The sequence below is a fragment of the Henckelia pumila genome, chromosome 3, assembly GCF_033568475.1.
Source record: "Henckelia pumila isolate YLH828 chromosome 3, ASM3356847v2, whole genome shotgun sequence".
Lineage (NCBI taxonomy): Eukaryota > Viridiplantae > Streptophyta > Magnoliopsida > Lamiales > Gesneriaceae > Henckelia > Henckelia pumila.
In genome coordinates this window covers 54,432,606-54,456,385 of record NC_133122.1, presented here as the reverse complement: position 1 = coordinate 54,456,385, position 23,780 = coordinate 54,432,606, and the positions used below count along the sequence as shown (strand labels likewise).

Here is a 23,780-nt window from a genome sequence, read left to right as displayed (position 1 = left end):
CACTCTTCGCAAGAAAGTTCAAAAGATTTATGCGAGAAAACAACTTCAAGAAGATGACAGACAAGGAAGTAACACGCTACAACTGTCAACAACAAAGCCACTATGCAAATGAGTGTCCCCTCAAGAAGAAGGTTGACAAAGGCTAGAAGAAAGCCCTAATAGCGACATGGAGCGACAGCGATGATGACATCGTTTCTGACGACGATTATGAGGTACCTTCCTATGATGAATTACTACATGCATATAAACATATATTTGATATGGCTAAATCACTTAGAAAGAAAATTAGAAACCTCAAATGAATTAGAGACTAAGGAGCATGAAAACCTAAGATTAAAGGATGACATAGCTCACTTAGAAAAATCATTTGATAAATTCAATGTTAGTAGTACTAAATTGAATAATTTACTAAGCATGCAGAAATGTAGTTTTGATAAGGGTGGAATAGGGTATGGTAAGAAATCAATAGACTTTACTAGTCTTATTGCTAAAGCTAAAATGAGATCACCCCCTACATGCTCTTACTGTTGTAAAATAGGTCATGCTAGACATAAATGTAGAACTTTGAAATATAAATATGATCAAAAGAGCTATATGAAATGGAGGCCTAAGAGTACTTAACAACTCATCAGTTGACATTATGAGATCATGATCTAAGGGAGTTTATCATAGACCAGTTTAAACTGTCTTGACTTGCGACTGGTCTTCCTGATGAACGCTGCTCTGTACAAGGAAATAGGTTTTTAAAGAGGTCATAGCCCTACCTACTACTGGGAGCACTCTTGGAAAGTGGAGATGATGTTGCTATGAGAGACTGAAATCTTAGAAGTCCATTTTGTATCTCTCTTTTCTAACACTGTGGATCCAAAAGAACTAAAGGATACCAAAATCAATTCTTGTAGGGAAATAGGAAAGCTGTTCTTCCTAGTATATGGTATCTAGATAGTGGATGTTCTAGACATATGACGGGGAACAAAGAGCTACTCCAATCGATCAAACCAAAGGAGAAAGGAACTGTCACCTTTGGAGACAACAGCAAAGGAGTTATCGAAGGAATCGGCTAAATAGGTATTTCTAAATCATGCTTGATTGATGATGTACTCCTAGTGAAAGGACTTAAGCATAACCTACTAAGCATAAGTCAATTGTGCGATAGAGGTTATAAAGTCAAATTCACTCCCCAACACTGCACTATATCACTCACATCTGACAAATCCATAAATTTCAAAGGATATAGAAGTGAAAATGTATACAAGGTTTTTTTAAATAATTTAACTTTATCAAATATCAAAAGCCTTGTATCTTTGAATGTTGATGATAACATTCTTTGGCATAGACGACTAGGTCATGTTGGTCCTAGTACCATAGAAAAACTTTTTAAACTTGATTTAGTTGTTGGTATGCCAAAACTCAATTTAAAATTAGATTATGTTTGTGATGTGTGTCAACTTGGCAAACACACAAGGGAATCTTTTAAAAGCAAAATTTTGTATCAACTTCTATGCCCCTTGAACTTCTTCACCTAGATCTATGTGGTCCCTCGAGGAATGCTAGCCTAGGAGGGAAGCTTTATGCATTTGTCATTGTGGATGATTTCTTACGTTACACATGGACATTGTTTTTAGCCCAGAAAAATGATGTCTTTGATTATTTTAAAACTTTTGTCAAACGAGTTGAGAATGAGAAAAATCTTTCAATAAAACAGATTTGTAGTGACCACGGAACTGAATTTTAAAATGAGAGTTTTACAAATTTTTGTGAAGAGAAAGGCATCGGTCACAATTTTTCTTGTCCTAGGACTCCTTAACAAAATGGGGTCGTTGAGAGGAAAAATAGGACACTTGTGGAGATTGCGAGGACCATGATATGTGAGCATTCTCTACCAAAATAATTTTGGACTGAAGCAATGAACACTGCCTGTTACATCATTAATCGTGTATCAATAAGACATATTCTCAAGAAAACTCCATATGAATTATGGAGAGGGAGAAAGCCTAACATTTCATACTTTCGAGCTTTCGGTTCAAAATGCTACATTCATAATAATGGTAAGGATAATCTCGGTAAGTTTGATGCCAAGTCTGACAAAGGTATCTTTTTCGGATATTCTACCTCAAGTAAGGCTTTTAGAGTATTTAATAAACGTACTTTATTAGTTGAAGAATCTATTCATATTGTATTTAATGAATCTATGTATGTAGTTTCTCGTAACATTAACGATGATGTAGAATTACTTGAAGAAGAGATGGTCTCCTCAAGCTTAAATGATATAGATGATTCTGTTGAGGAAACACCACTTCCGAAGGATTGGACACTTCACAAATATCATCCTATGGATCTTATCATTGAAAGTCCTTCGAAGGGAGTAACCACTCGATCTTCTCTTAATAATATTTGCAATCATCTTGCTTTTGTTTCGCATGTTGAACCTAAGTGCATTGATGATGCTTTATTAGATGATTCTTGGATAATTGTTATGCAAGATGAATTAAATGAATTCAAACGTAATGATGTTTGGTGTCTTGTTCCTAGGCCGCATGATAGATCTATTATTGGTACTAAATGGGTCTTTAGGAATAAACTTGATGAGCATGGTACTATCACTAGAAATAAAGCTAGACTTGTAGCGAAAGGATATAGTCAAGAAAAAGGCATTGATTATGATGAGACATATGCACTTGTTGCCCGACTTAAATCTATTCGCATGTTGCTTGCATTTGCCTGCTCTAGAAATTTCAAGTTATTTCAAATGGATGTTAAGAGTGTCTTTCTTAATGGTGAACTAAAAGAGAAAGTTTACATTGAACAACCTGATGGCTTTGTTGATGCATTATTGTCTGATCATGTGTTTAGACTTAACAAAGCATTGTATGGTTTAAAACAAGCTCCTCGAGCTTGGTATGAAAAACTATCAACTTTCCTTCTCTCAAATGGTTTTTTGAGAGGAAAGATTGACATTACTTTATTTACCAAAAATGTCAAAGATGACTTATTGATTGTGCAAATTTATGTTGATGACATAAATTTTGGTTCTACTAATGAAACTCTCTGTCAAGAATTCTCCAAGCTTATGCAGGATCACTTCGAGATAAGCATGATGGGGGAACTTAATTATTTCTCGGATTGCAAATCAAACAGTACAAGGATGGGTTCTTTGTGAACCAAAGCAAATACATCAAGGAGATTCTGAAGAAGTTTGGGATGGAGAATACAAAATCATCATCTACACCGATGAGCACAGCAATCAGACTCGACAAGGATGAAAATGGTAAATCTGTAGATCAATCTTCCTTTCGTAGTATGATTGGCTCCTTATTATATGATACTGCTAGTAGACCGGACATTATGTTTAGTGTTTGCTTGTGTGCACGATTTCAATCATGTCCAAAGGAATCACATTTGTTCGCCTTAAAATGCATTTTCAAATACTCCAAATCTCGGCTTGTGGTATTCAAAAAATTCTTTCTTTGATTTAAAAGCTTATTGTGATGCCGAATTTGGTGGATATAAGGTGGACAGGAAAAGCACTAGTGGAACTTGTTTCTTTTTAGAAAACTGTTTAGTCTCTTGGTTTTCCAAAAAGCAAAACTGTGTTGCGTTGTCAACGACCGAAGCCGAATATATGGCTACTGGTAGTTGTTGTGCGCAAATTCTTTGGATGAAGCATCAATTGCTCGACTATGGCGTCTCTTTTTCAAAAATTCCTATTTTTTGTGACAACACTAGCGCCATATGTCTAACAAAGAATCTGATTCAACATTCGCGCACCAAACATATTGACATTCGTCATCATTTTATTCGTGGCCACATCGAACGAAATGAAATTGAACTTCAATATGTTGACACTAAAAATAAAATTGCCGATATTTTGACAAAACCACTAGATGAAAATACTTTTATTCGTTTGTGTAGTGAACTTGGCATGATTGAGTTGTAATCACTTGTGGACATAAATAAATTTAATGTTATATTAAGGGGGAGTTTAATATTAAATTCGAGCAATTTAATGTTGGATAATACAAATTAATTGTATTTATTCAAAGTTATAAAGCTCACATTTTATGTGAAATTTATGTGTTGCATTTTAGAAATCGTATTTCAATTCTCTTGTTTTGCATTTACTTTTTCAGTCTTTTTGATTATCACAAAAAGGGGGAGAATTAGTTTGGTTAAATACTTTAACTAAGGGGGAGAGTTAGTTCGGTTAAATGCATGGAGAATAAAATTGGTTATTTGATAAACAAATTTTTAATTCTCTTCTTAGCTAATTGTTTAATTTAGGGAGAGTTTTATTCATGCAATTATATTGTGCAAATTTAAATTGTTTATTTAATATTGTACATTTATTTCTCCCATTTAACCACGTTTTGTGATCATCAAAAAGGGAAGATTGTTACGCCTTAAACGCATACAAATCTCGTGTTATGAGATTAATGTTTTTAATGCATTAACAAGTCTCATAATATTATATTTTGATGATTACAAAACTCGGTTAATTGTTATTAACCATTTAAAGTGAGATTTTGTAGATTATATTTATTGACAAATAAATTATTGGAAATTATTTTGAAGCTATCAATGTATTCATAAAGTCTCATATTGCTCATATAATGGACACAATATTTTGTGGATGCCATGAAACATGGTTATGAAGATATGAAGAAAAGGACAAGAAGAAGCCAAAGTATAGAGCAGCAACTTTCGAAAATTATTGGGAATATTTTTATGCTTTGAAATCCGATCTCCACCGATCATAATCCAGATGAGGAAGTGTTAAATCGTCTGTCCAAATTTGAGAGAAATCCAATGGCTATATTGAGAGATATGATTTTTTCAAATATGTTGCACAGTACCTACTCCTGCAAGGAACGAAACCATGAAGATTCAACTTCAAAAAATAACTGGGAATGATTGAGACATTCAAATCAAATCTCCACCAATCAGATTAAATTGTAGGATGTTATACAACATATGTCCAAATTTCAGATCCATCCAACAGATGGATTGGGAGATATGAATTTTTGAAATGTGTCACGCAAAACAAGATGCGAAAACATGATGAAGCGACTTCCGAAAATTACTGAAAATGTTTGACTCGTTCAAATCAAATCTCCACTTCAGAATGAAGATCAAGATGTTTTAAAGATTCAGTCAAAATTTCAGATCAATCCAACGGTTAGATTGTGAGATATGATTTTTCCACAAAATCCGCTCAATGTTGGGTAAAAGCAGGTAGCGGCGCCGAACACTTTTTTGCCTACTTCTTGACTTTCCAACACACGCTTCATGCACTCAAATCAGATTCAAATCATTGCCAACTATAAATAGAGGCTCTTCAAGGTAATTTGGAGACATCCCAACTCATTTCTTCTCTCCTTTGCAAGTTTATTCAAGTGATATATTTGAGAGTAGTTTATAAAAATAGTTTGTGAGTTGGTTGTGCACTTGTGCTATTGTTGTAAACACTTGAGTGTGAAGCCAAGTGTGTTGTACTATCGTTGTAAACACTCGAGTGTGAAGCCGAGTGTATTGTTCGATTGTTGAGGCTATCCTTGAAGTCCCTAAGGCCAAGTGTTCGAGTTGTATCGGCGTGGTGATCGTGTTGAGTTGTACGGCTATCCTTGGAGCCATCAAGGTCAAGACGTTCGAAGTGCTAGTGGATCCTTGGTTAATCGATCTTAACCAAGAAGGGGAGACGTAGACGATTTATCGTCGAACTTTCATAAACATCTTTTATCTCTTTTACTGTTTTATTTACATTACGCATTTATTTACTGCATTTATTATTTGTTGTTTTAAGTCTTCCGCTTGCGTACTAGCATAATCGCTTTAAATTGTAAAAGTTGCCAATAGAACCTAAATCCCCCCATTAGGATCTAACAGTTTCTTTGTCTCGAGACAAACAAATCTCGAGTCCATGCTCATGTCCTGTCCGTAGTACGAACCGTTATATTATATATTTGTAATCTAAATCGAAATTGTACTTGTACTAAAAAAAAAAAAAACAATCGTCGTCCAAGCAGGAATTATATTACACAAGGGAGTGGAAAAAATCACTATGTACCATATCGAAATAATGTTTTCCTTTGATTCAAAAAAAAAAAAATAATAATAATAATAATAATAATAATAATAATGTTTTCCTTTGTAACAGTCATCGAATAAAATGTTGACAAATTTATCAAGTCCCTTTATATTACGGTGATGTCGTTGACAAATTTATCAAGTCCCTTTATATTACGGTGATGTATATTCAGGTGATATAATAGACCGTTTCTTTCCAATCATTTCTAACAAAATTAACCTAATTCTAATTGTGCAGCCAGCATGCATATATACAAATACACAATGCCCGATTTATTAATCCTTAGTTCCATCTTTTAGCATTCTTTAATCCTTTGGATTTCTGTTTAGCAGCTTGAAATGCCTGCATTTTCTGTTTCTTCCTCACTTCCTTTTCCGCCTACAAGACAAGAGACACCTATTCTGTTGGAACAATTTTCAAAGTGCCCAAAGATACTAAGCTTCACTAATGTCATTCACCTTGGACATCTTGGATTTGGCTTTTGCTTTTGGTGACTTGTCCTCGATCTCTGCCTCTCTTTCAAGCTCCCTTTCTCTAGCTTCAAGATTCTTCTCTAAATAGTACTGTCATGCTCAAACAATATCATGTCACCAGAATTCATAATGTGGATAAAACCGCACATAAAAGAACGTCAAAATCCAAAACGTTGAAGTACCACATTCAGATCGAACTCAAATATAGTTTCTTTCTACCAGTTTAAACTAACACATGATCCATGGAAACCCAATGCAATGCCTAAATTTAGAGTATTCTGGAAACTATTAGGCAACCAATGAAATATAATCTGAATATTTATTAAATAAATTTTCATATTAAAGCTAGGACTTACATTGTAGTCTCCAGCATAGTCCTGTAGCATCCCATCTTGCACTTCCAAAACTCTATTAACTATTTGTTTTATGAAGTATCTGTCATGAGATACTGTGATAACAGTTCCCTGGTACTCGTTTATAGCCTCCTGACACGTGACATCAAGTAAATGAAAAGAGAGATACTCCTGAGTTGTATTAATGTCACACACGAGAAAAGTAGGGAAAGAAACTATCAGATGTCGAACCTCGAGCATCTCTTTCGTAGGTATGTCTAAATGATTTGTCGGCTCATCCAAAACAAGAAGAGTTGAAGGTTGAACCATGAACTTGCAAAAGGCGAGCCGAGCCTGCACAAGGAAGAACATTATTTTATTTTTCAAGAAATGAAATGTATAAGTACTCGATAGAAGAAAACAACTCAGTTTTAGTAGTTTTTGGCAAAACATGATCATGATATCTTCAAATTGCAAGCATGTACCTTCTCACCACCACTTAGAAAGGAAACCTTCTGGTCAAGCATATCTGCCTTGAAGTTATAACGACCTAGGAGACCCTTTATGTCATCAAGTCTCCACTCTTGTGCAACTTCAGCGACACTTTCCAGCACCGTTTTGTCCAAATTCAGAGCCTCTGCCTGAAGAAAAAGGAAAAAGAAAAAAAGTATTTTCAATCACAAAAGGAATAAACAATCACAAAACCTTCCAGACCATTGGACCAATATATTAGAATCAGAAGGAAACCAGCACTGGCAATGGCCAACCTGATTCTGCTCAAAATAGTTTGGCAGTACATTGTGATCCCCAAGTAAAACTTCTCCACTAGTTGGATTTTCCATGCCCATAATCAGTTTAAGTAATGTACTTTTCCCACACCCATTTGGACCAAGGATGGCGATTTTCTCTCCTCTTTCGATGGTCAAATTTGCATTCTTAAACAGAACCTGAAAAAAAAAAAGGAAAAAAAAAAAAGAAAGTAATAATGTTGGATGTGCTAGACAGGAAAAAGAAGATGAAATTTCATTATTTTGATAGGAAAAAAATTATGCCATGCTTTGACTGCTCATCTGTAAAACCAGATTTTGCAATAGGTAAAATTAATAAAATTAACCACACGAATGCCCTAAAAAATCCTGGTACAAGACCATCCTCTTTACATGACTAAATCATGCAATATGAAATTTAGATGGGGTATAGAAAGTCGATTACCATGTTCTCATAACCAAATACAAGGTTCTTTATTCTCACAACAGATCGGCCACTTTGTCCACGTTCTGGAAACCTGATCTTCATTTGCTTCCGAATGAAGGGTTTCTCAACTTGTTCGTCGTCCTGGAGCTTTTCCAGCTTCTGCTCCAACCAGAATTTGATAAAGAAATCCAAAGGCAAAGAAAAAATCGTAAGTACAACTTCAAGAGAGTCCAGCAGCCCAAACATAGGGAAAAATTTAGGTAATTTATCATCACGAAGGTAGAAAAGAAGTGAAGTAACCTAAATTGACCCTTCTGTAGCAGCAGGAAGATGACTCACCATTGGACATAAAATTTAACAAAGAAAAGCTAAATAGTGTTCAAATAACAGCCAAATCAAGTGTGACAGCTGATAAAAGTCTAAAGCTCAATAGGAGTGAGCAAGCAAGCCTTGGGGCACCATGGAAGCAGCACGACTGGCCAATTTGGATATAGAAATGCTAAATAATTTTTTTAAAAAAAATTTACGAAGCAAAACCCTTGAAGTGTTCTTCACAAAAAGTAGTGGTACTTTGTGTCTGGATAAAACTACAGTTTCCCACCAGCAAAATACATTCAGGTATCTGTGGAATACTTCAGAATTTATCTTCCATCCAAAAAAAGCTGAAATCACGAGGACTGCCAAAAACCATTAGGCAAGAATTATACTGCAGTGGCTCCAGGGAGAACATAGAGCAAGAAAGAAAATGGATCAAATAGGACAACTCCTAGATGTTATTTTGGCGAATAAAACAAAACACGCACAGACACACACACAATGTAATGTGTGTTATCCCGTATCAAGTGACCAATGCATGAATAGTACTTACTAACAAGATTATTCAAGTAAAACTAAAATAGAAAAACAAGCAACAACAATAAACCAAGGCTGCATCATTTTTTCAGGTCCAGCAACATAGAAGCACAATATCAATCACTACTATTGGGAATCACGAAGGATAGTTCATCCCACTACACCGTTTAAGACTTAAATTGAGTTCCTAAAAGATCTAGTAGAGGCTTGAGTCTTATTTGTACCCTTCTTTTTTCTAGAAGAACAACATAACAATGAACAAATAAAAGTTTCAAGGCAAGGTTAGGTTCTAGAATATTTCCAGCTCCTGCTGTAAGCTTTCCTTCAGAAACCACAAAAGGAAATGAAAATGTGGGAGGCAAAGACTAAACGCAAACCTGGTTATGATCTGACATGAGGTCATATCAATCAATAGAAATTATTTATTTTTCGGATTTGGGCAGGGGATTTGTTACACAATTAAACAGATTTGAGCAGATAAAAACTTGGGAAAATTTCAAGCGTGCAAGAGCTAATTTTTTTTCATTTCTCAAAAAAGGGCTATAAGAGAGCACACCCACACTTCTAAGGACAAAATGAGGTCAAATTTATGAAATCCTTGGAGAAGTTGAAGAATAAAAAATTTTAAACATAAGCCTTAAATCTCCTGAAAATTTAATGGGAGCCACAGTGTTCTTGAATCTGAACAAAGATAATCATGAAATGACAATGTAGAAGTATGTTAAAAAGGATTTTAAAAAATACCAAACTTTTTTCAACACAAGATTAAATTTATTTAATGAATGTTGGATGGATGGACAGACGATAGATAAAAGAGAGATTGGATAACTAAATTTATACCTTTTCGGCAGAAGAAGCACGGCCAGTATTTGCTCCACCACTTAACCTGATTATAAGGTCCCTAGTCTGCTCAATCTCTTTCTGTTGCTTTTCCCATGCTGCAAACTGAGTTTCAATCCACGCCGCCTTTCCAATGACATAATCAGAGTAATTTCCTTCATAAGTTCTTGAAACACCCATATCGGTTTCCACAATTTTTGTGCACAGTTGATCGAGAAAAGCCCTGTCATGTGATATGATGACCATTGGCACGTCCTGCTTATTCAGATAACCCTCAAGCCACTCGATGGTATCAAGATCAAGATGATTTGTGGGTTCATCCAAAAGCAATAAATCAGGATCCTGCAAATAATTTCATACGCATATGATAATTAAACAGCACAAATAACATAACACAATCGAGTAATCATAATCTGCATCAAAATTGTCATATGTTTGACATCATCACATGAAGGTCATTATTCAAACCAGCAATTCAGGAAAAAGAAAACGTATAAAAAACTACTAAGAGTAAGTAACGTCGGGCTATCATCATAGTTTAACAATAACAAGCCGCATTCCAGACCAAAAGTCATTCAGTCACGACTGGGAACAAAAATCACTACCCCTGAAAATAGCTGAAAACTAATTAACACGACTCTCAAATCTATTTTCGTAAGCTATCAACTCCAAACAATCATGTACGCGATTAACTTTTACCTGCAATAGAATCTTCCCGAGTGACATCCTCATTTGCCACCCTCCACTAAATGATGCAACGAGTCTATCCGCATCCTCGGGCACAAACCCAAGCTCAGGCATCAACTTGCTGATCTTAACATCTACCTCATCTAAGTCTACAGCTTGCGCCCTCCTCTGAAGCAAATCAAACTCATCCAACAGCCTCCCCATCAGCTCCAAATCATCCACTGATTTCTCAATCGCCTTCTGCACTTTCTCCAGCCTCCCTGCAACCTCCATTTCCTCCTTAAAAGCGCTCAAGAATTCTTCTTTCACCGTCCTAGTAGACAAAACCTCGAATTCTTGGTTCAAAAACGCAATTTTCATGTTACTTTTTGCCTTGATTACATTCCCCGAGTCAGGTTGCTCAAGACCGGATATAATTCTCATCTGGGTTGTTTTTCCTGCGCCGTTTACACCCACTAACCCAACTTTTTCTCCTTTCTTCACTTCCCAGCTGATGTTTTTCAGTACGGTGGCTCCTTTGTAACTCTTACTCACATTTTCTAACCTCACACCAGATGAAATGGTGGACGCGCCAGTGGAACCCTTATTAGATCGTTTGAAGCCAACCTGGGAAGGTTCAGAATTATAATCGGAGAAAAGGGCCTCTATATCTTCATCCTCTTCTTGAAAAACAGTGGTGGAGGCAGAAGTTTCAGTGGCCACGGATTGTAGCTTGGAAAAAATTGGGGGAGGTGTTTTAAGGAGAGGACTGTGGATGGCGGAGGTGGAGGCAGCAGCGACAAAGCGGCGACGGATAGGGCGGTTGGTGGTGGAAATTGGAGAGGCCCCGGAAAGAAAAGAGGATCGAAGGTGCATGTGATGTAATTTTGATGCCAAATCCATTTTTTTCTTCGTTCTGGTTAAGCCGGAGAGAGAGAGATTCTCAGAGAGAATGGGTTACTCAAAGGAGACGTAGTGAGAGTCTCCTCTCTTGTTTCCCTCGGTCTCAGCTCACCAAAGAACGAAAGAAAAAAGGAAGAGAAGGATCAAAACAATTGCTTGTGCTCCAGTCATATATATATTTTTAAATAGAGGAAGAAGATTTTTTTTTTTGTTTTAGAACGATAATCATTGATTTTTACGAATAATTAAAAAAAATTAAAAAAATATATATTTAGATTGATATTATTAATTTACTGAGACAGAGATATATATAGAATTATAGATAAAGAGCCCGTTTGGATTTTGTAAAGATTTTTTAAAATAAATGTTTTTAAAAGCTATAATTTTTAGCTTTTGAAAAAACTCTAATTTTGACTCAAAAAAGTGCTTATTTAAGCATTTTTTTGGTCAACTAAACACTTAGTTAATTGAAAAGTACTTAAAAAAAAAAAAAATTTGCCACACTTTTGAAACCAAACGGGGCGAGTGCCAAAATCAATTTGTGTGGTGCACTCTCTTTTCCATTCACCTTCCACTCATCTTGTGTCACGTACACAAAATAATTCAATATGCTAACATCAACCACACATTTTGTTAGATTGATTGATTCTATTCTTCTACAATTTTACCACTTTATCTTTAATAAATTAATACCATAACTACAGTCTATTTGTATATATTTTTTATCCTATAAAGCCTTCATTAAATATAATTAAAATGAGAATTTTTTTTATAAACTTTATCTTTCAAATAATCTTTCGAAAATATATACAAAACTAAATTTAGTTAGTAAGAGGAAGTTAATATTTGTTTTAGGGAAAAATAAATGTAGTTGGGCTCTAAACATTATTATCAGGCCTTAGACCATTTGGGCTTTTGATAAGCCCTCATGGCAATACTGTAATTATCCCCAACAACACTTTCAACCAGTCAACCCAACCATTTATCAGAAGTGTGTTTTTAAACTAACTAGTATTTTACCCGTGGGATACACGGATTATATCTCGAGTGTAGTATGATTAAATTGATAAATAGTGTGAAAAATTTTGACTATAAAATTAAAATGTAAAAAACTTTAATTTTACAATGACTAATAAAAATAACGTGGAAAAAATTTTAAAACTATAAAAGACAATCTTTAAATAAAACATATATTGTGTGTGTTGTAAGTGATGTAATTTTATACAATTAATTATTAAAAATTGTATGAATGAACATTTGAACAAATACATGAAATTTAAATTAGCTAAATGGATTATATATCATATAATTGAAAAAACAAACAAATTATCTTATAAATTCTGGAAAACTTCCTTAAAAACAACGTTTGTTGTTGAATTTTTTTGTTTGGTTTTGCTATCAAAGATCAAGATTTTGAGACCCCTTATGATTGGTAACCCTAGACAAAGCAACATACAACTGACCATAACTAAACACGAGATTCCTTAGAAAAAGTCCTACATGAGACAATGATTGACCCTGAATTTTGTTGATTTTCATTGCATATGATACAATCAAAGGATATTGTCTTCTTTGAAATTTAAAAGGAAGTCTTGGATCAAAAGGTGTCAAAAAAAAGACATTTTTGGAATAAGCACTTTGTGACTCGCATTACTTCCAGTCAGAATTTGTCCTTCCAAAACATGGTTTTTGAGCCTCGTCACTATCAATCTAGTGTCATTGCATAAACCAAGAGAATGATCTATGTTCCGCAGCAACATAACCGGAGTTCCAACTTTCAAGTTCAATTCGTGATTTGGTACTCCAGAACATTTTATCTCATTCAAGTATTCGGGGGTATGGACATCATGCAATAAACCAATGCTTTTATCCGAGTGGCATGCTGTATCAGAACTTAAATACAATCTTCTCTCAGAATGATTAAGAGATATCATGTATTCATTTATGGATTGAACGACATCAAGAGTCGGTGCCAAAATAGCTCTCTGCTGAAAATATGCAGTATTACTAATAGAAATGCCCGATGATGAAAATGTACACTCGACTATCGATACACTAGGATCATTACAATATTTCAGCAAAAGATCATCAGGAATATCGATTGTCGCATAACCATTATTTTATTCTCCTATTTTTCCATCTCCTATGTTAGCAATCCAATCAGAAAATTCCTTTTTTTTAGCACATTCTTAATCAGAACATAAAGTTTGTAGTCGCATGTTTTTTTGTCAATCTCAAAATCGTGCAGTGCCTCCAGATATACGAAGAATTGATGGTCGCGAGAACAATATCTTGCCTACTACCTCTTGGAATAACAGGCAATATTTGACAAAAATCGCCACCCAATATCTCATATTTTTTTTTACATAATGTCTTTCTTTGTCAGATCTATAATGTTTTTCAGCATTTCACACTATTATGGATTTCATAAAAAGTTTCGTTGTTCCAAGTTTAGCTTACATTAATTAATATAATCATCTGCACATGTAGTAAAAAGTATTATTTATTTATTCTCAAAAGTTAAGTAGACTATAGTAGATCATGCATTTTTTTTTCGAATTTCTTGAGAAGCATCTACAGTATTTTAAGCTAATGTTTATACATCTATATATATTTCAGATGCATCTAACGAAAGAAGATAAATCACAGCATGCAGTGTAAATAAAATTGTGACGACATGTTCAAATGATTTGAATCAAATAAGATATGTATAACTACAAAACTCAATCCCAAAAGTTATTAAATATGAAGAATGAGTTGAAGAATTACCTAGTGTTTGATTGTTACTTTTCTGTCTCTTGGGGCCTATAACTGTATATCTGTCAGTCGCTTCATTGTTTTTTGGAGCCTTTAAATTCGGCAATCTTTCTCTCTTTGAAGTCTTATAATCTTTGTTTTCTCATTGTTTTCGCAGACTCAAGGTCGAGCTTTACTAATTTTATGAAAAATGAGTATGTGCTACTTGGTTTGATGATATGTGAGATTAGATTTGAGATTTGGTTTTGAATAGTTTTGGAAGAAAATGAGATAAGAATAAGGCAAATTACGATGGTTGTTTAACAGAAGATGAGAGAAAAATGAGTATTACAATATTATTATAAAGATTGTGAGGCTATATATTTGTATATCATAAATTATTATGGTATGATCCCAAAATAGGGCAAACTAGAGATAAATCCCTAATCAAAACACCAACTTCATGATCAGTCCCTTTGTCATAAAATTGTATTCTGCACTCCCTGATTCCCCCAAAGTCTTTCTCAAAACTCCCTATTTCACATTTTATATCATTTTATAATTAAATATTATTTTATTCCCTTAAAACTTTATTTCCTGTGAGAGAACTCTTCAACCTTTCCTTTTATTCTTCTTTTTCCCCTCTCTCTTCTTCACCATTTCTCTCGGCACTAACCAAAAATCCCAATCAGAAAAATTGAAAACCAGCGAGGCACCTCCTCAACTCTGCCCCTTATTCTCCTCCTTTATCTTCTTCTTCACCACTCGTTTTCGCTCGACGGAAAAAACCACCCATCTACAAAATCCCAGAGTAAGATCTATAAATTAAGGAAATCAAGCGATGGACAATCAATGTGTCCGAAAGAGTAAGCTCTTTTTTTCTTTGGCAAATGACATATACAAGTTTTGTGGCATTTGTTTATTTTAACGTTTTTATCGGTGGAGAAGGAGACAAACAAAGAGTTTATTTGATGTTCCATATATGCTTGCAGTTGTTGTGGTTGCTACAATACTTTCAATTAATATTTTCCTCGAAAAGTGTTATTAAAAATCATGTTTAAATTTTCAATAATCATAAAACAATTTTTATATTCTTTTTGACAAATTATTAACTACGTTGGTTGAAAGAATCAAAATTGAACTCTCATTCTAGTCAATCAATATGCCTTAAACCATTATACGTATATTCAAAAAAAATGTGATGTAATTAGTATTAAGTACAAAATGAGAAATTTAGAATGTGACCATCATAATAGTGTTCAAAATCACATTTAATGGAAGAAAACGCACACTTTTATAGTAAGAAATATATAGAAGACACGATATCTGGCTTATTTTCCCTTGTAGTGGTAATTGGTAATTAAATGAGAGATGGTCAAACAAAACAAATGTATATGTAGATGTCATGAATGTAGAGGATATTTTAGCTTGTGTACGTATATTGCCTTCAAAAACGTAGGAAAAAAAAACATAGTAAAACAGAGGAAAATGAAGGTAAAATAGGATAGACAAAAAAAAAAATCGTAGAAGGCCTGTAAGGTTTATTGCATTCAATTAAGCTGTGAATTTTTTTTTGATTTCTCATCTGCTGCTAGATTTGTTGATAGGAGTTATTGAAATTCTTAGCTACGACATCGAAAAAGATTGGTCATTGTACTCCCTTAAATTTCTTCTTTGGGTTCAAGAATATTTAAAATAGCTTCTTACGCGATTATTTTCAAAAAGTTAAATTGATTTAGTAAAAAAAAAAAATAGACTGCAAATTTCTTATTTTAACTGTGTGTGCTTATTATTTGAAAATCAATGACTAAAGGACGATGTGATCCCGAGAAATCCATGTGACTGAACATTGATGAGTTTTGATGAAACGTGTAATCCTTGTCTTCAATTAGTTCCGAAAGTCTTGATTACAATAATGATACTTCTTAGTTAATTCTAAACATTTTGACTTTGTTGCAATGACAATCCGGTGTGTTTGAACACACACCCCATGGGGTTACTGTTGTTTTTGTGTGTAGATATGGCAGGTAGCTAGAGTCATCAGGAGCCCAAAAATGGTACTTCTAGAGATAGTAATAGCTCGAGTTGATGTCTGAGTTTTGTCTATACAAGTATATATATCAACAAGTATACAAGGGCGTGTCCGGGGGTTTTTGGTTTGTATTTTTTTTCTTGTTTATTTATATGTGAGATTGTTTTATACCATGATGTGTGTAAACGTGATTTATGTTATTGTATATATTATAATTCTACTCAATTTTCCGCTGGTATTTTGTTACTGAATTTTCACATTTTTCGTTGGTTTTAAGTTTGTCATAGTTGATTTCATATTATTTTTTGCTTCATTCTTTTTGTTGATCTCAATTTCTTATTGATTTCATTGCCGAATGGATTCTCTCAAAGTTTGAGGTTTGATTTGCTTCTTGATTGGTGTTGATTGTTTTTAAATGTTGGTTCGGATTATATTTCTTAAATTTTGGTTCCATACGAAGGAACATAACATATGCACATTCAAAGAAGGGGTTTAAGATTATGATTTCTGATAATATGTAACACATGCATTTAATGTTTTAATTTTTATTCTTGTTTGCAACTTTTTATTTATAATGTTCGTTTCTTGGCAGGAGTCAAAGGATGTATGATACATTGGCAGGAACCTCATTTCAGAAGCATGGATGTACATCTAGTATTTGGATAATGAAATTAGTCTTGTATTTGATGATCAAATTATCTTGGTGACTCAAATATGTAGTAATAGTAGTAGTTTGTTTTGTTTTGCAAATTGCATTGATATACTGATTTAATTTTTTGGTGTTGGTGTTATTTGGTTTTATCTTAACGTTGGTGTTTTTTGGTTCAACCCCATGTAGTACTAATATATTCTAGAAGTAGCATTATTTTGATCATGATATTAGTACCAGGTGCACGTAACTGTAGTAGTATTATTGATACCTGGTATTAGTATCGAGTGCACGAATACAACTCATACATGTGTCCATTGTACCGTGTTTGGATATTATTGATATCACAATTAAGCTATTGTATACCACAAATCAAGACATAAGTACTACATAGTATGTGAGACCTCGGTTCTAAACAACTATTCTCGGGATTAAACAACAATTAGACATACAATATCCAAGATTAAAAGAAAAGAAAGAAAAAAAAAATTTTGAATGAATAGTGCTCCGCTCGATCGCAGCGAACTCGTGCGATCGATCGAAGCCCAAAAGTGCAAAGTTCTGCCCGGGGAAAAATAAAAGCTTCGCTCGATCGCAGCGAACTCGTGCGATCGAGCGCACGCAAAAATTCAAGGTTGCTGCCCAGAACAAGAAAACAGAACCAAAGGCTAGGCAATCCAATACCATTCAAGCCATTCAAGTTAATCAATGCTTCAAAACATAAACATGCATTACAACTCAAAACCTCCAACTAATACATAAAATTCTGGAGTTCAACAACTGTTCAATAGTAAAGTACAAGCAACAATAACATAAGAACGAAGTTCGATATCTAAACATATTCTAACATATCTAGGTTGACATGCTGAAATCGACTTCTAAACCGAGTCTCACTTCTACAACTTTTTCTCGAAGCTAACCATGCTTCTTCTGAATTGTTCCTGCCCCACCTGTTGCCAAGTACACATACAAAACAAAGCAACAGCCGGATAACCGGTGAGAACGACATTCCCAATAAAAGCAACATAACAAGTAATGAATCAATAGACATGCTTTCAAGACAACACTTAATCAATATTAACGTAAAGAAATGCATGTCTTTAAAACGGGATATCAATTTTGATAAACGAGGGATTGCTGCTGTGCTTTTGGGATCCCGAGGATGAGATCACATAACGACTCACCGACTCTCCCAATCGAGGCGGTGTCACGTATCCCACTCCTCTAGACTTTGAGCAACCATAATGAGTATGCTAGCACTAGGCGAAACGACTACGACCTAGGCCACTCAATCATAGTTCTCAAACGTCTAAACAAAAAGGGCGGTTCTGCTTGCTGAAATCAATGTAGGCTCAAGATGAATGCATAATCAGAAACATAAACATAAGCCACATAATCAAAAGCAAAATCAATCAACAAGACACAAGTTCCTCATGCTAGAACAAGTGTAGATGAAATATGTGATTTGAAAGGAAAACTCGAGAACCAACTGTCTCGAGTATGCTATCCCGCTACGATGACTGCTTTTACCTTTCGATGCAGTAGATCCAACTCCGGATAAGCTACAACAAAAGATTGTATCAAAGACTATACCAACTAAACAACAACTACGGTTCAAGGTAATTCTCTTTACCGTTCTTCGTCCATTCTCTTGACGATCAAAAGCTGTTAACACCAGACTTGACAACTCCAAACGAATCTGTTCAGATATAAAAATTGAACAACAACGACGATCAATACACAAGCCCAAACACAACAACTCCAACGGTTCAAAACTCCAAAAACTCAAACCGGCGGCATAACGGCTAAAACTGACGTAACACCCCATTTTTATCTTAAATAATTTTATTTGAGTTAATCAGAGATTACAGAGTTCACGAGCCGACTTGATTTTGATCAGGGTCCTTTTTGCAAATTTTGGAAATTTCAGGGACTAAAACGCAAATTTTGGATTTTATATATTATCTACACTTGTATTGACTTTTCTCATCATCCTCCTTCCTCCTCCCAACCGAGATACTCCATTAGAGACACCCCATATCTTGCTCAAGCTTCCAGATTTCAGTCCGAGCTCGATCCAGCCGTTGGAAATTATTTCTGAAGGCAGATTAGTGATCACTGCAGTGAGAGCTCCGTTATACCGTAAGTATTTCTCCGATCGAATATGTTTCATTTTTCGGAGGTTGTTAAAATCGATTTAGATTCTAGTATGTTGTTCTTGGCGGAGTTCTGATCGTTTATTATCTGTCGGTTTTGAAATAGAGCGACGTTCGGAATTGTTATGATTTTTGGAAACCATTTTCGAAAATGTGGGTTTTGAGATTTGTTGGGATTGACTTGTTGTTGTTGTATTAGCATTGAATTGAGTTGTTATCGGTAATGAACTGCTGTCTGCGTTTCCGGTTTGTTTAGTTTTTAGCCGTTATGCCGTCGGTTTGAGTTTTGGGATTTCGAACCGTTTTTGAGTTGTTGAACTTGGCTTGTAAGTTGATCATGGTTATTGATCTTTGATTTGTATCTGAACAGATTCGTTTGGAGTTTGGCAAGCCCAGAGTTAACAGCATTTGTTCGTTTCAGAGATTTGGACGAAGAACGGTATAGAGAATTACCTTGAGCCTTTTTGTTGTTTAGATTGGTTAGACTTTGATACAATCTTTTGTTGTAGCTTCCCAGAAGTTGGAACTACTGCCTTGAAAGGTAAAAGCAGTCATCGATAGCGGGATAGCATACTCGGGACAGTTGGTTCTCGAGTTTCCCTTAAAAGCACATACTTGCATCTACACTTGTTCTAGCATGAGAAACTTGTGTCTTGTTGATTTGCTTGAGCTTTTATTATATGGATATGTTTTATGTTTTGTTATGCATTTATCTTGAGCCAACTTTGATTTCAGCGGGCAGAATAGCCCTTTTTGTTTAGACGTTTGGAAACTATAATTGAGTGGCCTAGGTCGTAGTCATTTCGCCTAGTGCTAGCATACTCATTATAGTTGCTCAAAGTCTAGAGGAGTGGGATATGTGGCACCACCTCGATTGGGAGAGTCAGTGAGTCGTTACGTGATCTCATCCTTGGGATCCCAAAAGCACAGCAGCAATCCCTCGTTTATCAGATTTGATATCCCGGTTTAAAGACATGCATTTCATTACATTGCTATTGATTACGTTGTTGTCTTGAAAGCATGTTTATTGTTGTATTACTTGATATGTTGTTTTTACTGGGATTATCATTCTTACCGGTTATCCGGCTGTTGCTTTGTTTTATATGTATACTTGGCAACAGGTGGGTCAGGAACAAGTCAGAAGAGACATGGTTAGCTTCGAGGGAAAGATGTAGAAGTGAGACTCGGTTTAGAAGTCGATTTCAGCATGCCAATCTAGTTTATGTTAGAACATGTTTAGTTATCGAACTTCATCGTTATATTGTTGTTGCATGTTCTCGACTTTGGTTTGGTTGTTGAACTCCAGAACTCATGTTTTAATTTGAGGAATCAAGTTTGTAACGCATGTTTATGTTTTGAAATATTGTATGGCTTGATGTTCTTGATTTTGGTAATTTCTAGCACCGGAGCAGCCAGGGAGGCGCGCCCGCACGCCTGCGCCCCTTTCCGGGCAGGGCGTCATGCGCGCCCGCGCCTCGGAAGGGCACGGCCGCGCATGAGCCAGGGCGCCGTGCGCGCCCGATGAGGCACGGGCACGCGGTCCCTTTTATAAAAAAAAATGCGTTGGTGTAAGGCCCGAAAATATTAAGTTCTTAATTATGGGATTTAATATTTAAATTTCGAATAAAAGTGAAAAGATGAATTTAAGAATTTATGAAAATTAGAGATTTCAATTTCGGGTCAGAAATATTTAATTTGAGGATTTTTGGATTTTAAGATTTTAATATCCGGAATTCTTAAATTAAAAGATTAAAAATATTTGAATTGATAGTTATGGAATTTAAGATGTGAATTCTAAGATGATAAATATCAAAGATTGACTTTGAGGATGAAATCCGAGCAAGGACCCATTTGCAATTATTGAGTAGTTCAAGGACTAAAGTGCGATAAGGTCCGAAATGATTTCATTTTAATCCGAGAATATTTAATTGGAGAATATTTAGAGTTTAGACTTGAATTCTAATATTCTTAAATTGTTTAGGATTGAAATTGAATTAAATCGCTTGTCCAGGGACTGAATTGCAATTAGGTCAAAGTTCAGGGACCAAAATGCAATTCCCTTGCAACTTGCAATGTATAAACGTGTAAGGGAAGAAAAGATATCAGATTCCCAGCCAAGAAACGAGAGAATGGGGAGAAAGGGTTCCAAGCCAATTTTTGTCCCTTCAAGTCCCGATTAAAATCAATCCGCTCGGTAGAATTTCCGATTGAACATATATTTGCGATCACAGCTCCGAGTGCTACGTTTTGACGTAAGTTTTATGAAGTTCTACCATGTTTGAATTTTATAATGTTGTTAGAATTAAGATTTGATTGTATAAACATGTTCTAGCATATACGACGATAGCATATCTAAGACGGCTCGAGAAAAGATCGTCATTTGAACATGATTTCGATTTTTGTAAGAATTGTCAAAAATCTGGATTTTTGGGGGCTGTCATTCACGTGTTATGCTGCTGGAATTGATGATGTTATATTGTTAAGATGATGATCATATTGATGTTTAAGCTTTTAGAAAGACCGAAATCGTACCGTTATGCCGCCGGTTCAAGAGTTTGAATTGATAGACATGATGAATGTCTAGAGCTGATATTTAAGCTTCTTGTGGATGAATTGAATATAAGATTATGTGGAGAATGAAGATATAATGATATTTGAATCGAAAGATTTATCGGACTCGAATAGTTGCGACGTCGGTTTGAATTTCGATTGTATTAGCAAGATTTGAACTATATAAGCTTTAAATCAACATCGATTCAGATTGAAAATTGATGTTTAGATATGTTATAATCTATTTCATATTTGAATTGAAGATTATCGAAGTTGAATCGACGAGTTCAAGTTCGAATGACTTGAAGTGTTTGAAGTGGAATCAAAAACACCTTCAAGTAGCACTGATTGAAATGAACAACATTGTATGGCAACAGATTCAAGATGTTTGAATCGCGATGAAAGGTATGAATCGGCATTATTCTGCCAGGTAGAACAACTCGAGAACGTGGTGGTTTTTGAGTTATCCTGAAATCACATACTTAGTTGTTTAAGTGCTCTTATGTGATTTACTTTCTTTTGTTGCTATGAATATTGACTTATGTGTTCAAGATGTTTATCAATATTTATTTGATTAATGCATACAGATTATGTTGCATTCATCTTGAACCCTACCTTGAATAGCACAGAGGGCAGAATAGCCTAGAGTGCATATGACGTTTGGAGAACTGTAGTTGAGTGGCATGGAATGTAGATTTACTTCCAGAGTCAGATGACTCATGACACGGAATATAGATTTATATCCAGAGCTAGATGACTCACTATAGTTGCACCAAAGTCAGGGGAATTGAGATATTTAACACCACCTCGATTGGGAGAGTCGGTGGTTAGTTAAAGATTTTATTCCCCGAGATCCCAAGAGCTAAGCTTATTGGTATCAGATTTGATAGCCTTTTCCTTGGCACATGCATTGCATTTATGCATTAACCTAGAGTTTTCTATGGTTTAGATTATGCAGTTATAAATGCTAGCATGTTGTGATACACTATTCTAGATATGAATGTGTGCTATTGCTTTAGATGAATCACTATGTGTTAAGAGTTTAAGCGTTGATGATGATTCTATGATCTACATGTTATTACATGTTTTATGATTTTAGAGTTTTATGGCATATAGATTCCATATGCGTTAATGATGTATATGCATGTCTTTTATACTGAGATTTATTCTCACCGGAGTTATCCGGCTGTTGCTTTGTTTGTATGTGTGCATTGCATCAGGTTGGGGCATGATCAAGCTAGAGTTGGCTTGGATAGCTTGAGAAGAGAGATAACATGTGGTCATTCGGGTTTTAATCAGCTGATATGTATTGTATATAAACATGTTAGAAGACAAGGAATCTTGTACATGTGTCTGTAAATCCTAGTTTATATTCATGAGTTGATGTATTTAGATGCTAGGATTTATTTATCAATGCATGTTTATTGTTTTAGCAGCATGTTAAAGATTGAAGGGCACTAAGAAAGCAGCAAATTCAGAAGTTGAACAGCTGCAGTTTTGGAGCAGGGTATGCCCGCTCGATCGGTAGAATGTAACCGATCGAGCGAGGCCCATTTTGTCCAAAATAGAGAAGTTGATTTTTCTGCCCGCTCGATCGGTAGAGTTTAACCGATCGAGCGAGGCCATATGTTTGCAGACCCGAGGGTTTATGCTTTGTGCTCGCTCGATCGATAAGGTTTACCCGATCGAGCAAGGGGCCTTCTTTAAAAAAAAAATATTTTTTAGCTCTTGGTTTGAACAATCTTTTATTACATGATTAATTGTTAATGAATCATTTATTGTCCTAAGATGAGATTAGCAACCCGGGTCCCCACAACAGGTGGTATCAAAGCGTAAAGTGTTGGAGCGTAAAGTCTTGGACTAAGATAGAAGTTGAGCGGGGTAGATTGAGTCGCATGCATTTATAGTATTGCATGATTATGCTTTACTTGCTTTACAGAATTGTATGCGACGATGATTGTTTGATTGAACACTGCTTGCTTTGTCGATATGCGAATTACATGCTTATATGCTGATATGTATGCATGATTTCTTGAATTCATTAGAATAAATGAATTCGTTGCAAGCATGTATTATGTGAAAAGCATGAGAATTTGCAAGCATGTGTTCTATTCAGAAGCATGAGATTCTATGTATGTTATACTTAACCTGTATGTTATAATCTCTACCATATCGATTGCTTCTGTTATCGAATAAGACAGCTTATGCAGATAGCATGAGAACCTCAGACAAAACAGAATCGCAGACAGAACAGAACAATGTTGAGGTAAGTTTTTGAGCCGATTGCACTGAGGAGTATGTTAGTTGAACAA

At 35.1% G+C, this 23,780-nt stretch overlaps 1 protein-coding gene across 1 annotated transcript; it reads right to left on the bottom strand.

Annotated features, from left to right (window-relative positions):
• Positions 1–6,215: 6,215 nt before the first annotated feature.
• Positions 6,216–11,486, bottom strand: LOC140890441 (ABC transporter F family member 5). The gene is made up of 9 exons (XM_073298223.1): positions 10,476–11,486; positions 9,777–10,118; positions 8,103–8,243; positions 7,658–7,837; positions 7,376–7,531; positions 7,143–7,244; positions 6,915–7,043; positions 6,544–6,648; positions 6,216–6,463 (listed from the first exon to the last, which is right to left on the bottom strand). The coding sequence occupies exons 1-9, from the start codon at positions 11,343–11,345 to the stop codon at positions 6,368–6,370; spliced, it is 2,121 nt and encodes a 706-aa protein (XP_073154324.1). The 5' UTR covers positions 11,346–11,486; the 3' UTR covers positions 6,216–6,367.
• Positions 11,487–23,780: the final 12,294 nt, after the last annotated feature.